General features: G+C 41.3%; 1 protein-coding gene across 5 annotated transcripts in view; it reads left to right on the top strand.

Annotated features, from left to right (window-relative positions):
* The first annotated feature begins 4,496 nt into the window (after window positions 1–4,496).
* PPFIA2 (PTPRF interacting protein alpha 2) overlaps window positions 4,497–16,043 on the top strand; it is a 287,306-nt gene continuing 275,759 nt past the window's right edge. For 2 of the 5 annotated variants that reach the window (XM_058023311.1, XM_058023314.1), the window contains exons 1-2: window positions 4,500–4,827; window positions 12,651–12,901. In XM_058023311.1, the coding sequence (XP_057879294.1) occupies window positions 12,653–12,901 (249 nt within the window). In that variant the 5' untranslated portion in view covers window positions 4,500–4,827; window positions 12,651–12,652. Of the gene's footprint in view, window positions 4,828–12,650; window positions 12,902–16,043 lie in introns of all 5 variants that reach the window. The other 3 variants (XM_058023313.1, XM_058023320.1, XM_058023315.1) reach the window with 2 other exon arrangements.

Raw genomic sequence — 16,043 nt, forward strand, 5'->3', positions numbered from 1 at the left:
TGCAGAGAAGCTCTGGGCAATAAGGATGAACGTAATTTTAAAGTACAACTGGAATTCCAACACAAATCACTTTGCAATGTAATTCATTTACACAATATTACATTTTTCCCAGTCTTAGCCAAAATCTCCTGAACTTTATTTTTGTGCTTCTCTCTTAGTCTTTATTGGCTTCTTTATCAAGGGAAAACTAGCTCTAAACATTACTGTGTTTTTGGTTTGGTTTTTCTTTTCTTCATATATAACATTTCTAAGACATATCTTCCTTTCTCCATTTAAATATAGAAACGTTATTCAGGCCTTCAACAGGCTGTAGTACCTATTAAAAGGCTTTAAAATTCAAATGGTGCATCATTAGCTTATTCAGGTATGATTCAGGAATCCCTTTCCACTTACTGTTGATTTGAATCACAAAAGTTTGCCACCATTACTTGCTCCTCAGTTTGCACTGTGTTTTCAAAGTAACAGCAAATCTTTTCCAAGTTGGTTTTCATCTCCCTGTATGATCAGTTATTTCTTGAGAGCATGGTGGTGTCCTCTTTTACCCTGTTCATAGCAAAGGGTTTCATTATTCTCCACTTTGTTGGAGACAGCAAATGAGAAAGCCCCATGGCAACACTGACAGAGGGAAGGAAGACAGCTTTCAGATGTGTCTTTCTGACATAAGATTATATATTTTTTAAAAAGTAGCCTGGCAAATAGTAAGGAGGACTTCCTAAGGTAACAAAGAATACAGTCTCACTGTACTCTTCCTACCTGTGTTCACCCACTTAATCAGCTGTAAGTCCCAGTTACTCAAACACCTGATGCCACTACATATATACACAAATACAGAACCTCCCAGAGCAACAGGGCTTTTCATACTTCTGGGGTAATTAAATGAATTATTAGAATTAATATAATAGAATAGATAGAGATAATAGGTAATAGAATTAGTAAAATGCTTGCAGCTTAGGTAAGCAAACCTATGTTTTGGAGATCTAATAGTCAAATTCCATTCAAGGGGGTTTTAAGCTCATAATTAAATAGTAAACTAAATACCTTTCACTACTAAAGTTTCCATGGAATATATTATTATGCTCATATGCTCTTGATCAAAACCGTCCACTTAGGTTTTGCCAAAAGATGTCCCTTATGGAGAATTCCTTTATCATTACCAAGCCCAAATATCTTTCTCCATCCCAGTTTTTGTGGCTTTTTCACAGTTCTTAACTTCCTATTCTTTAGTTTTCCCTTCTTCTTCCATCTTATTGACCTCAAACCCCTACATGCTTGAAGAGAAGGAGGCTCCTGCCTAAATTGGTGCCACGAAGCACAGGTGCTAATTGGCAGCTCCTGCACTCTGCAGTAACCTCAGTGCTGTGACACACGGCACTGCAGCCACTTACTCATCTGTGAATCTGCAACGGAGGAGATAAGGGCAGCAGGTCAACTAGTACAGGTAGCAATGCCAATATCTTGAATAGCAATCATAATCTTTCTGTGCTGGGCTTTTGCTTTAATGATTGAAAGTCAGTAGGGAGGATGGGCATGAGGAGCTGAGGGGCAACAGACTTCCAAAACTATTCTACACATATTTGTAAATCAAATGGCTGTGAAGGAGGTCTGTCTGCTATACAGCTTGCAAATAATTGCCCCCTCCAGTACATGGAACAGGGACCGGAATATTTTCCAAGACGAGTACTGAAAACAGTCACCTTAGGTGAACATGGACAGATCTCTCACATGTCTGGCAAACCCTTCATGCAGGAAAAGGGGAAAAAAGCAGGATGTCATCAGTAACATCCATCTTTATCAATATTTAGAAAAGAGTGATACTATCATGCATACAGATGTGTTATAAAAAGTAACAGTGGTTATTGGTTTCTCTGGATCTGGATTGAAGGCACTTGAGACAGTTCGTGTTCAGACTCAGCTGTTTATTATCAGTACTATGGTGAGTTCAGCAGCTTTTCATTAGAAGGTACAAAATGGCCAACAATCTTCTGTTACAAGGTCTTTTAAGACTAAACTATCCAACTAAGCACTGACACCTAGATTATTTTCCCTTTTAACCCAATGACTGATCCCACAGAGCCTTCAATGCTGACTTTTTGCCCAATCACAAAATGCCACCCAAACCCATGAAGAAGAAGGAAGAAGAAACCCAGGATTGACACCCTGTGCCCTCCATGTTGCTTCCATCCACAACATACTAAAAATCCCAAACCCTAAATTTCTCACCAAGTGACACCTCTACACCACTCTCCATAATCCATTTCACACTTTTGTGGATTCTAGTCTACCTTGAAATCTAGGAAACTTTCTCCATGAATGAGGGTGAAAGTCAGTGCTCCCCTGGGTGTCAGGGCACCCCAGCGCAGACAGAGTAATATTCCCAGTGCCCTGGGTTTCCACAAATGGTGAGTTCTGGAGAGTTTGAAGCTGGAAACCATAATCTTTAATTTCAAAGAAAGGGGAAGAAAACCCTTAAACAAATAACGTAAAAAACTCCCTCAGATATGTCCTTTGAGTCAGTTCATGCCAGCCAGCCTGGGTGGTACCTCCTGAGAATGACTACTCTCAACGATTGGTTTTTGAGTCTCTTACTTTCTCCTTACTTGCCTAACTCAAAGCTCAGATTTGTGATAGTCATGCAGTAAAAAAATCTCAGAGATGACAGCTCTTGCCCTCAGCTACAGTGGGATTATCAGGCAACTGCAAATGGTTTGTATGCTGATATTTAAGTCAAGATAATGATCTGAAATGACCAGGTAAAATGACAAAAAGCCACTTGGAATAGTGGCACAGGTGAGAGGAAGAGCTATCTTATTTTCTTCTCTTTTCACCTATGCATTGCACGGAAAGCTCTGGCAACACACTCTGGCACGGCACCAGTAATTTCTTTGCACTTGGATTTGAAATGTCCATGTTGACAACTCTTCTCAGCTATTTTCCTTACAGTGCACCCTCTGTGCATGTATATTTCCATTCATATTTCCTATTTCAATATGGTGTCACACCTCCTGTGAAGCCAATTCAGCAGCAAGCATCCCCGAGTCTCAGCATGGTGCTGGCTGCGGCTCCCTCCTCTCTCCAGCACATTCCCACAGCACATGAAGAGACTTCGGGCTTTTGAAGCAACACAGTCGATCCTTCATGGATGAAATTCTTCTTCCATGCAGAAGAAATGCTAGCAAATACTGAAAATTTTTTTGCAAGAACAAAGTTTGCGCAGTTGATACCTGCACATCCTCAAACCGGGATGAACAAGCATCCTCAAGCCGGCTCTGAAAACGGCGGCTGGTACTCGTTCATTCATTCACAACGCCCGGTTCCCCGGACACTCGCCACGGTCCCACCTCCCCATGCCTCTTTTCCCGCCCTGCGCGGGCTGTGCGGGGCTGTGCGGGAGCCCTGGAGGCGGCGGCGGCTCTCGGGGGGCTCGGATGCTGCAGCCCCTGCGGCCCCTCCGAGCCGCCCGGGGGCCGCACGGCCGTGGGCAGGGGAATCGTGCGGGCTGGGGGCAGCGCCGCGGAACATCCAGGTCACGCCCTGGTGTCCCCTTTTTATTTTCTTTTTTCTTTTCCTTAGGAGTGGGCGTGAGGGAATTAACGCCGAGCGAGCCGCGAAGCAGCGGCAGCAGCATCTGGGGAGCCGCGTGCGTGAGGCAGAGGAGGCAGACGCGATTACTTCAGAATTTATTTAAGGACTGGTGAAAACCACTGCAGCGGCTCCAGGGGAAGTCCCCGCGCCGGGGAGGGCGCCCAGCCCAGCCCGGCCCGGCCCGGCCCGGCCCGGCCCGGCCCGGCACTGCCGCGCCGCTCCCTCCGCCTCCGCCTCCACCCTCCGGCCCCGGCCCCGGGCTCCGCACCCGGCACAGGGCTTCTGCCGCGCCCGGCGTTCCCCAGTGTCTGATAATAATTACACGCCCGGACTATTGAGATCATGGCAGGTTTTATCCCTGCTTTCTCACGGCCGGATTACCGCAGATGATACGCTTTATTACGCTCTACGGTTAGAAGAGATGTCGTGGCGTTTGCCTGAGCTCCGTGAATTACAGGGTGTAGTAGCGTAGCGCTGCCGTGCCAGTGTCGCTGCCGGTGTCCCCGGGCGACGCGGGGCTGGCAGCGGTGCCCGGGGCGCGGCCACGTGCCGTGGGTGACCCCCGCCCGGGGCTCTCCGGCTCCGCACGGCTCCGTGCACGGTGCCAGCCGGGCAGCGATGTGCCAGCCGGGCAGCGGCGAGCCGCGGGCACAGGATTTCTCTCTGTAAAGCAGAAAGCCGCGTTTGCTTTTTGATCATGCAGGCAGTCGTGCGTGCGTGTGGACTTCTGTCACGCACAGAGGCATAATTAGCCTGGGAGGTATCGAAGAGCCGGGGAAGCCAGATACCGCTCAGTTAAGTTTAGCAAAAGATAATAAATAAAAGAAAGATGCTTTCGCCCTGCCCCCTCCCCCTGTGATGGTTTGCCTCCAGCTGCAAAGATGCTGTTGCTCGAAAGGGGCTGCTGGAGCTTTAAGAGCCGCTCCCCCCCCTCCTCCTCCCGACAATGGTCTGAACCGAGCTCTGCTTCCCAAAGCAAAATTTGTAATATGCCATTTTTCCCATGGATGCTTCTCCTCTTGGCTGCTGACGAAGTGACCGAAGAAAATGTTGAGGTGCCAAGCAGCGAGACTTGCCGGAGGACGGGTGCGGGGGCTTGGGGTTCCTCGGAGCAACGCCTGTGTCACCATTTCTAGGAAGATGGTCCAGGAGTGCTCGGCTGTGTGAGTCCCCGCTCGAAGCCGGTGGAGACTGCGGTTGTTATTGATCAAGTGAAATAGCAGACGCCGAAATAAAAGATACTAGGTACTGAACCTTCTATTTCTGAGTTAGATATTCCTTCCTTAGCCCCGATATCCCCAGGGGATGAGATGCAAATGCAAAATCTAGCTGTCTGCCTCTTGCTGTAGCACTTGTGTGGTATTTAAATGCATTTCTGTAATGGGAGTTGGGGGGTTTCAGACTGAAAAATGTGAAATCAACTTATTTTTTTGGTTGTGGTTAAGGGAGGTAGGAGGTGAGAGGTATGACATAAAGAACAGATACTTGGAATGAGTCCTTTTTCTAAGGTACTGTGCTGACCACCCCTCCTGTGTGGAAGGAGTGCAGGATGCTTCTGTTAAAGGTGATATCATAGTTTAGTGGAGGCTGGCAGGTAAGGAGTTAACTAGGAGGAGGAATATGCATGTAATGCAACTCAGACAATAGGAAGGATTTTCCTTATTGGAATTACACTGTGCTGCCTAAGAGCGATCCTGCTGAGGACATCTGAAGAGACATAATTGCAGTAAGATCTGGTTTTATCAGTCACTCTATCTATTTAACGATTTGGAAAAAAATAGCTTGTAAATGCAAAATACCCAGAATGATCCAATGAAATGAGTTTTCAAGCTGATGTCACTGTGGACAGGCTAGAATGTATGGTAGGTAGATTTCTACTTCTTTTTCCTGCAGCAAAATTATAAGTAACTTGAAATGACTCCTCAGCTGTGGTGTGCAAATCAAACACAAGAGCAAACAGAAAACAAGCTTTTAAAGCCAGTTATGGAGAGAAAGGTGAGGGACTAAAATTAGATTCACATCTAAGGTGGTGGCCTTCAAGGTGAGCAAAATGAATGCTTGTCTAAGAGCCTTTGTCAGGCAGAAGCCAAGTAGCTTTGTGTCTTCTTATTCTCAGAGCTTCCCAAGTGGAAGAACTCCATCTGGTAAATAATTTCCAGGCTAAATGAGATTGCAGAAGTGTTTGTTACAATATTCACTTGAATAAATAATTCTAAGACTCTTGGACAATTGAGATAACAGAAAATGCCAAATAGGGTGGGGTCCAGTTAGAAGAAGGAAGACAACTTTTTCATTTTTCACCTCTATAGGATACATACCACAGAAATTTCAAGTAGTTTTAGAGAACGTCAGTATTGAGGACATACTTTGACACCTGGTCCATACATGATCATAATCAGAGAGAAGTTAATATAAGAGAGTTGCTATCAATTAATTTGTTAATGGAGTCCCTCCCAAAAAGAAGCTTTATATAACTCTTAACCAAGGATGGCCATATCCTGTGCTCTGTGCTGGAATTTTTGTCCATTCCCCTTGTCTGGATGTTTAAACTGAGCTGCAGAATTCCTAATTTGAGCTAATACAGAGTTCACTCTTGATGGAGACATAATGCAGCTAATGCTATAGATTTGCTATGACATTTTTGCATACAGCCTGAAAAATCTTAATCACAGTGAACCAGATTCTTTCTCCCTCTAGTAAGACAGATTACTTTTTGCCAGTTGGATGTTGTGTGTTTAGAGGGGAAACCTGTTCATGATTTCTGGTAATGTAGTAGGCAGTGGTCACATAACATATGTCATGCTCCCTGGTATCACAAAACAGGCATTTGTGATCTTTATGCCTTTGTTTGGAGGGAGTAAAATGACAGAAGATTGATGGCTTGTCTATGTTAGTGACTTTTTCAGCCATTTGTACAGATACAAACTCATTGAAGTCTATGATAGAATTTCCATGAATTCAGGTTATTTTCTGGGTTTGATTCCATGCAGATAACTGGAGAAAACACTGAACTAGGAACCAGTCAACCTGGAAAAGGCTTTGTAGTAGATGGTGCAGTAGATACACGATGGACAAGAAAGATAATGTGTTTTGAGAGCTTCAGTGTCCTGCTTCTCAAGCTGCCATTGGGTATGGCTGTGATGCCTGAGCACACAGGTCCAAAACTACTACTAAATAAGAGTCTAGGTTTTGTTTCAAATTAGAAGAGTTCTAAAGTTATTACATTACCTAAAAGTCTATTTCCAGGGAGTACATGGATTTCAAGGGAAGCAGGAATTTGCCAGTATTCTGCTCCCCCTTCAGAACCTCTCCTGGGTTTGGGATAGTTGCAGGTGCTACACAAGTTCACTGTTTGTTGCAGTCCTTGCAAGTTTTGGATGCTGTGGGGGCACCCTGCCCAAGGGAATTGTAATATCTGCTTTGAGGCTCAGGATGGATCTAAGGAACAATCATTATATATTAACAGTAAAATGCTGGTGACTTAATGCATCTTTCATTGAGGGATTGCTTTACTTACATTCAGGATACTGGGTAAAGTGATAAACTTTGTACTATACAAGTAGTAAGTTCAGTATCAATGGAGCTTTTATTTTTTCTATTTAAAGAAAGGGAAACACATTTGAAGAGTCTTACTTTTGTTGGCTTAGATCACTCAAGCATAACTTTAGTTGAGTTGTATTACTACAGGGCAAGTCAGCCTTTTTCTGGCAAAGAACACAAGCTTTCCTTCTTTTCTTTTGAATGAAGAGGTACATAGTGCCCATTCAGCTATTAATGTCAGCTCTTTCAGTTGAAGAATATGCCACCTTGTTTATTCCTTTCTCTCCTCTCCTTCCTCTTCTTTGCAATTCTTGCTGCATGGGAAGTGTTGCACAGAGTGATGCACAGGAGAGCCGATTCCGTTATCATGGACTTCTGTGGTCTTGAAAATATGGGACAGAGGTGTTTAATCCACCACTTGCAGTTCTTAACACCCACTGGAAAGAAATTCCAGCTCCCTCAGTGATCATTCCTCGCTGCCTGTGTTCCACTTAACATGCCTTCAGGTTGGAGTAGATGATCTCCAGAGGTTCCTTGCAACCCTGAGTATTCAGTGATTCTCTCATATGAGAAAGCAAGGTGGCTGTCCACTCCCTAGTGGGTTGCTGTGGTTACCTGGCCTGTACCTCATGTTCTCCTGATGAATAATTGGTCAGTTCAGGTCTTAATTACCTGCTCACCTTCTACTTCCCATTTTCCCCCCAGCTTCTTCGCTGCTGTTTTCTGGGGCAAAAGCCTGCAGTTCTCTGGTGGCACAATGAGCTTGCCAGATGCATGGTTAGGCACCACTGGTGTAACCAAGTAGGATTTGAGGTATCAAGTCTTGGTAAAGAAATCCTTAGTAAAATTCTTCAGTGGGAATTTACTCAGTCTCTGCAAAGGTGCCTCCTTATGGCTGGGTACAGGTACATGAATTTACTCAATTCAACATCATTCATCATTCCTTTGAAAAGAAGCAAATCTGTGGGTTTGGGTTCTTGGATTTGTTTGGTGGTTGATTTGTTTGCGTCCTATCTCATGGAATTATTCCATGTGAAAAGGACCTTTGGAAGTCATCTGTGACAACCCCTTGCTCAGTGCTGGGCCAAGTGCAAAACAAGATGAGTCTGCTCACTGCAGGTTTGGAAAATAAAAGAAAATTCAGTGTTAACTGTAATTTTCAGAAATTTAAGGCAGATATTTATGCACTCCAAATTTGTGTCATTTAGATTTTGTCACATTACCTGAAACTTTTAAGAGAAGTTAGTTTGCAATTTAGAGTTGTGACAATACAATTCAAGGTTTCTGTTTTAAACTTCAGAGACAGGATTCTGATGCTTCATGTACATTGTTGATTGTCTTTGTTTATTCTCCCTTTTTTGTCGCTGTCAGCTCTGAATTGTTTTTCACTAGCAGGGCTCATCAAAGAAATGTAACTGTAATTGCCTTGTGGGAGTTGATAGGAATGTATAGATTAGGGAAAGGGATCCTATGCTGGGATAACAAATATCTCAACATAGGAGCTGGCCTGTGCAGACCAACTGGAGAGATTAAAATATATGCACAGACTCGAAGATGTTTATGCATCTGATTTTTAGTGCATTCAGAGCTGAATGAGAAACTAACAGCCTATAAAGCTGTATAAAACCAATTCAAAAGAGTGGAGGGCTGGGAGTCTTCATTCCAGTCTTTGATCTTTTGGGGTCATTCCTGGGCATATGATTATATTCCATCAATCATATGACAAGCTGATAAGCACAGTTAGAAAACATGGAATATCCAGATGTCAGTTTGGATATGCTTCGTCTACCTAGCAGCTATGGTTTAAAAAATCAAGTTTTCTGAGCCTAGCCAGTTTTTGGAGCAGTAAGAATGGAGAACAAAAAGGAAGCTTAATGGCAGTCCTTTATTAATCTTGTTCAGTTCAATTCTGAGTGGAATTGATATCTACATGTTTAGTAAGAACTGAGTACCTGAGACAAATACCTGCTATGTATGCATGGATCTGTACATATATCATTAAGTCCAGGATACAGCTATCTTGGGCATATGAAATTTTATTCGTGCATATATAGGGAAAGATATCTGAGTTTTTTCAAAAGTTATGTAAATGCAGAGATCAGCTGCAAAAGTATGTGTGGCATGGTAGTTCTGAAGTGTAATAGAAGTGGCCCTGGAAATAGCCTTATTTTGAGCCTTTTAGAACTGCAGCATTGAATGTGGCTGTGTCTCCCCTAAAAATACAACCGAAAAAGGAATATATTTTTTGCAAAAAGAATGGCTTATTCTGGTTAATTTATTAGAGAGATCACTTTCAGTGTTTAATAATTGAAATTCTTCCTGTATAAAATATACTTGAGCTTAACACAGATTTATGGTCTGTGGTAAGTGGGGAAGAGTAGGTAGGTAGAGTGATTCGTTCTAATTTCATTGTATGAAATATTTCAGCTGATTATATTATGAACCCAGACTAAAAATTGTTAGGGTGATGGAGGTTTTAAAATTTAGGTTTAAAATTGAAATTAAATAGAAGGAAAATCAGAAATGGCCCTCTTTCCCTACTGGAACTTTAAAAAATATAATCCAGGTTACTCAAGATATCACCACATTAGCAATCAGACCAAACTGATCATAGCAGTACTATTTTTATGTTATGTTTTAGCATGAATCCCTCAGCTGTTTCTGTGTGTATGTGTTGTCTTGGTCATCTGTGTCCTTCTGGTATATGCAAACTAAATTTCTTTCAGGGATAATTAAGCTGGGAGCTGACTCTTACCTTTAAATCTCCTGACCCTATGTGTGAACCACATAAACCTGTGGTTAGCCAAAGGTTGACTAATGCATGCAAACACCATCAGGAAATGTCAAGAACTCTTGTAGCTCGGCAACATATTTCATTTCCTGTATAAAGATCCAAATGCATATGTGACCTTCCATTTGTCCTCAGCTTCCAATCTTATACTACTAGGCTATGATCGATCTGTTTGCTGACACTCCTCCTCTGTTCCTGTGAAGTTCTTCCTCTGCTTTACCTGCCCTAGCTTTTGTTGCAGTCCCTCTTGATAAGTCTTCTTTCCTTTTTTTTCTTCATTTAAAAATTCTTCAAATATTCTCAGTATTTTGATTCCTACCTGCTATCAAGCAGGAAATTTGTAACAGGCGTAATAAGGTCCTGGGGAAGTAGATCTATTCTTCAGCACATGCTTGGGAACAGTGTTGAATGGTGGCTGCCTCAGGACACTGAAAGCATCCCATGTGTTGGTACATATAAGAGTGATAAATGCCAAGAAAGTTTTAAAAAAGGAAAACAAAAATGCTTTTCTAAAGGCAAGAAGACACAAATCATAGTAAATCGAACAGTGTGGCATACTAGGTCTTTCATGAAAGGCTGTAAGAAATTTTTCTTTGGAAGCCCCACAGCAAACCTGCAGTTGCTTGAGATTTTGTTACTTTTTTTGTGGCTTGGGGACCCGGGGCACTCTGAGAAGCCAGGTTTCCTTCCACGTTATTTGGGGTCCTCATGGACCCCCACAAACAATTTCTGTGAGGTCATGATCCAGGATTCCCTCCCATATCTCCTGCTCCTTGCTCTTACAAGAGTCCAAATGTCCCTTTCTGTCACACCCTCCCAGCCTTTCTATCTGGCTCAGGTTAACAGACTGCTTTGCTGTATTTCTCTTCACTCTCAGGTGGGGGAGGGAGAGGATGCAAGTGGTTCCAATGGATTAATGGCATTGATCTCTGGACTCCCAGAAAGCGATGTACATCACCAGGCTGACTGCGAGAACTGCTGTACCTTTTAAAGATTCTCCTGGGGCTGTGAGCTGTGGGAGAAAACTTCCAAATAGCAACTGCCTACACCAGGAACTGCCCACCCATTCCCTGCCTTCTCTGCTGTTTTAGTCATAGCCCAAGTTTGTTACTTGTGCTGTCAGAACAATGCAGTCCAGGGATTCAAAATAAGAACAATGCATAGCCCCTGCCTTCCCTGAATGCAACAGCTGAGAGGGACAAGTTGTGATAATAGTGCCATGAGCATTCACGGATTCCCTTATAACCCCACAACCACTTATATGGCTTCCCACATCCACATAATGACTTGAAGAGATTTCCTATCTAGTGTGAATGCAAGGTGCTGAGACAGCAACAGCTGTCCACACAGAGCTTTCCCTACCTGTTCTCACACACTCACCAGCATTCCCGCAAAATTGTACCACTCTCACTCTGCCACAGCCTGTGTGCAGGGGTAGCAAATGCTGTGCCCTTCACACCAGAAACCATGTGAAGCACATTGGAAGTAATTTCTTGAATGATGAAGCTTCACAGGTGACAATTCCCTAGGACAAGAAGTGTGACCCATGAGATGTTGATGATTGTGAGGCAGAAAGGTTTCAGTGACAATCCAGATTGTTAACTTTGATCTTGGAGAATGAGCATGCAGAGACCATGGTCTCTGGCCACCTGGTGCACGCTGAAAAGTTATCATTGAACTGAGCAAGTGGCAGATGGCCTTGGAATTTTTTTAGTTATCCCTTTGTTCACTGTGAACGTGACCGTCCCAAACTGGTCAGCCACAGGTGGGAGCTGAGTGGAGACTGGTGACGGCCCCTTGCTGAGTGCACTGTGCTTACATGATGTTGTGAGAGGTTCCTGGAGGCAAGACAGGCTCCCCTGGCTGGCATCCCACATCCCAAGGTCCCTGGGGACAGTGGACAAAGTAGTCAACATCAGCAAGTTCTCCCAAAGATGCCTAAAGCTCCTCACTGTACATGAAGTGGGGGTTTGACATTTAACGTAATTCTGGTTAATTTATTAGATAGATCTAATAAATTTGGAGCTGAAGTATGGGACTAGGTGATGTTATTTGCTCTGCTCAGGACAGATTTCAGAAACAAACAACGGTGATTCTGTTCCTGGTAATTCAATTTGCACAAGATATCATAGGGATATAATTAGCAGAGTTTCTAGTTCTTGACCTCTTACTGAACAAGCTCACTGGAGAATAACTTCCCCTGAGGATGGGAATAACTAGATAGAAAAATAGATTAACCTGGCATTGTTAAGGCAGCATGATACTGGATCAATGGTTAGCCTGAGCTGTACAATTGCCTAGAGGAAGACAAAATCTGGCAATTAGTGGCAGCTATTGACATCAATACCAACAATTCAACAATGAAATTAAGTAAGAGAAGGGAGAAAAGCCACAATAAGGGAGTCTACATTTGCAGAGGAAATATTTTCTGTTATTTTAAGAGAGTATTATTTCCAAAACTATTAATTTAAATATTCTGTAACCCTCCATCTCCTTCCAGTCAGTCTTCCTTAGTTTTGGGAAACACATTCAAAGTCTTTGCTCTATGGAATTAGTCACTGTATTTAATCCCTCTCTATTGATCAACTGATTAACATTGCATGCAAGTTTAAAAGTGGGAACAATGCAATAATCTACTAACTGTGTCCATGTACAGAGTTTATTATTCCTCTTATGAAACATCCTCAAATGTTTTCGCTACTGAAGAGCTGTTCCTTGATTTGTGTTTGTTTTAAAGAAATGATGTGTGAAGTGATGCCAACGATAAACGAGGACACCCCGATGAGTCAACGGGGGTCCCAAAGCAGTGGCTCGGACTCGGATTCTCATTTTGAGCAGCTGATGGTGAACATGCTGGATGAAAGGGACCGTCTCCTGGATACCCTTCGGGAGACACAGGAAAGCTTGTCACTTGCACAGCAACGCCTACAGGATGTCATCTACGACAGAGATTCCCTCCAGCGACAGCTGAACTCAGCACTGCCTCAGGTATGTTGTTAACAAAGATTCTTCTTTTTTCTGTTTAGTTTCACTAATTTTTGAGTTAACACCAATTACTTTAACCCTAATCAGTATGCATTCCTTGAGGTCCAAATTTTGCTCCCATTGATGTCAGCTGCAGAACTCCTATTGAATTAATAGAACCTGGTTTGACCTCTATGGGACCTTTTTTCATATTTAAGAATAGGAGTAATGCCGTTGACTTGAAGGAGAGCAAGATGAAGGCCTGTAGCTACTGGTTCTTTTGGCTGTTGCTCTAGCATTTACAACAGGTGAGGGATCATTTAAATAAAAGATCTAGAGGTAGAAATAAAGAAAGAAGAATGAGAATGTTTTCTAGAGACTTCTAATAAACAATAAAACTAACTAATGTAGTTAAATAAGGTATGACACAACCCCCCAAAAATAACTGATACCTTAATATTTTAATGTAATTAAGTTTAAATATTTATATAAATCTCACTATCTGAAGTTACTCTAGTCTTTTTTAGGAACTTCAAAACTGAATTACTTCAGTTAAAATACTGTGATATATGTCAATAATATGTGTCAATATAATTGTTTTTAATATACTGGAATTAAAAGCAAAGAAAGATTTTACTTCAGTCTGCGTATGTGGCCAGAGGTTGGAAAGATACCATGATTCAAAATTCAGATTTACTCCATGTTTTTTGCTTTGTGTCTCTGAGCTGTCATGTATTAGAGAATGACCATTAGGGCCTAGGGAGGAATTAGGGAAGTGTGTGGTTGGAATGAAGAGGCGATAAGTTAAAAAAAAAATTAAGGGTAGAAGAGGAAAGTGGCACCCTCTGGAATAGGGAAAAGCCCAATATTCAAGGGCTAACCTCAGTAGGTTTTTGAAATATCTTGGGATAGGAAAAAATGAGAGAGAGAGACAGAGAAACAGAGAAACAGAGAAAGAGAAAGAGAGATAGAGAAAGAGCTCCAGACAATGAGAATGCCTGCAGCTGTTTTGGGACAAACAAAAAGGCGTAGCAATGATCTTGATAAACTGTAAAATCAAGGTTGATGAACTGTAAAATCAAGGTTTTTTTTTTTTTCTTTTTTTCTCTTTATTTGTGGGCAGTTGAGCTTCTTTTTACAAGTATCTCTACATAGAAGAGTAGAAAAGAGTAAGTGAAAGGCAGCATAAATCCTTTATTCAAAGATTTACTGCTGGAAATCCAAAGAAGAGAGGACACTCAGCATCTGTTAAGCCCCTTTCAGTGTGCTGATGCACTCTCCACTGAGCCCATAGTGAGGTATTTTTGTTGAGCACTAGCAGGTGTCTAAGCCCTAACAAGTCTTGCATATGCAGAACGCCTGCTAAAATACTGGAGACTAGCTAAGGAAAATAATATTCAGTATAAATGCCATAAATGCCAGAGCCTAAAAGAAATGAATTCTAAGGAAATGGATCATGATAGTATTTTATTCTTTATTTCTTCTAGTAAGAAATAAAGATTAAAATTATATTTTGTTACATAGTTTTGAATGATAGCTATACATCTGCTAAAAGCAATAGATTTGTCAGGTGAATGCTTTGGTCTACCATGTACCATTGGGAATGTGTTTCAGGTAGCATTCCTCCTTATATCTAAGAGAGATGTAGGTTTCCCACATGAGAAACTGTGTAACACACTGGTTACACCTTAAAGCAGAATCAGGTTTTAAGTCCATCAAATATGTTATCTAGATCTTCATGTAATAACTAAATTCTTATAAGTACAGAACACTGGCTTAGTAACATACATTTGAGTAATAGAGTCTTTCAAGGATGTAATTTTCATATCACTGCCATACTATTTAGTTTCAGTTCTGGACTTGAGATATTCTATATAGTACTTTCACAGTTTTTTGGTTTCTGGTTTTATGAATGGCAAACTTGCCTTGCTAACTTCCTGTTGTAGCCTTCTGACATTACCTAGGACTTATTACCTAGTGGAGAGGAAGAATTCTCTCTTTACTCAGTTTAGGGGAGAATATATAAATATATGATGTCTATGTGATAATTATCATGTAGTTGTGGCATCTAATGAGTCTTGCTTTATCAGAATTTATTCTTTTAGTTCTTGATTCCTCGAGTGGTTTTCAAAACTCAATTATTTCTTAGTATTTACATTGTGCTTTATGAGTAGAAACTGTATTGACACAGTTATATTCCAAAGCATTTTTGTTAGGACACTGTTTTTGCTTATTGTCTAAGTGTTTACAGTGAAAAATATGTTCTAGAAAAATCATTACACTTGTAATAAATAGAACCTGCACAAAAAGAGCTTGCATGAAAACTCAGCCATTGAAAAATCTTGTCTGATGGGAAATAGGAAATCATAAATAACATTAAATAGGAAGCTTGTGTTATTAGTTAATGCTGTTACAGCTGTTAGGGCTGCAGTCAATGACTGTAAATGTCTTTAAGTTTTTATACTGGTCTGCACTGCAACAGAACAATGTACAATTAACCATGTCTTTCAAATCTGAGTTACAGAAATATAGTTGTCATGCTAAGTGCTACCATTGAAATAAATTTTATTTCCATTAGATTGGCAGTTTAAACTTTATGAACATCTGTCTGTAACTGAACAGCTATGTTTGAGGGAGGAGGGAAAAAGTGAGCACAAAATTACAGATCAGCTAGTCTAAATAAAATAACAGGGAAGATTTTTGAAAGAAGAAAATCTTGTTTTGGAGGAAAATCTAATGATATGTCAAAAAGCTAACTTAAAAATATAACAACGTTTTATCAAAATTATCTTTATACAAAGTAACTCAACATGACTCTTTGGTACCAGACTTTTTAGATTGGGGAACTACAGAATCCCTAAACTTACATCTTTTGAAGTCAACTCATTTAAATTACTGATAGATGGGAGGTGTGTAAGGAAAAGCAATATAATAATTAATAAGGTCAGTAATAAAGGAGAGAGAGAAAAAATTTTCATTTACAGTAGACTGACAGGATAAAAGGAGAGTAGTAGTAGTTAATTTATTTTGAAGCTTTTATTTATTTGAGCATAAGAAGAAGCATGCTGGAAATTTCAGATGACACAAAATTGAGTTGAATTTTGAACTAAGGGAGTATTATAATACACAAGAACAAGAGTAACAGAGGTGGGATGGCAGTGCGTGG

This window comes from Melospiza georgiana, chromosome 4, assembly GCF_028018845.1.
Source record: "Melospiza georgiana isolate bMelGeo1 chromosome 4, bMelGeo1.pri, whole genome shotgun sequence".
NCBI classification, from domain to species: domain Eukaryota; kingdom Metazoa; phylum Chordata; class Aves; order Passeriformes; family Passerellidae; genus Melospiza; species Melospiza georgiana.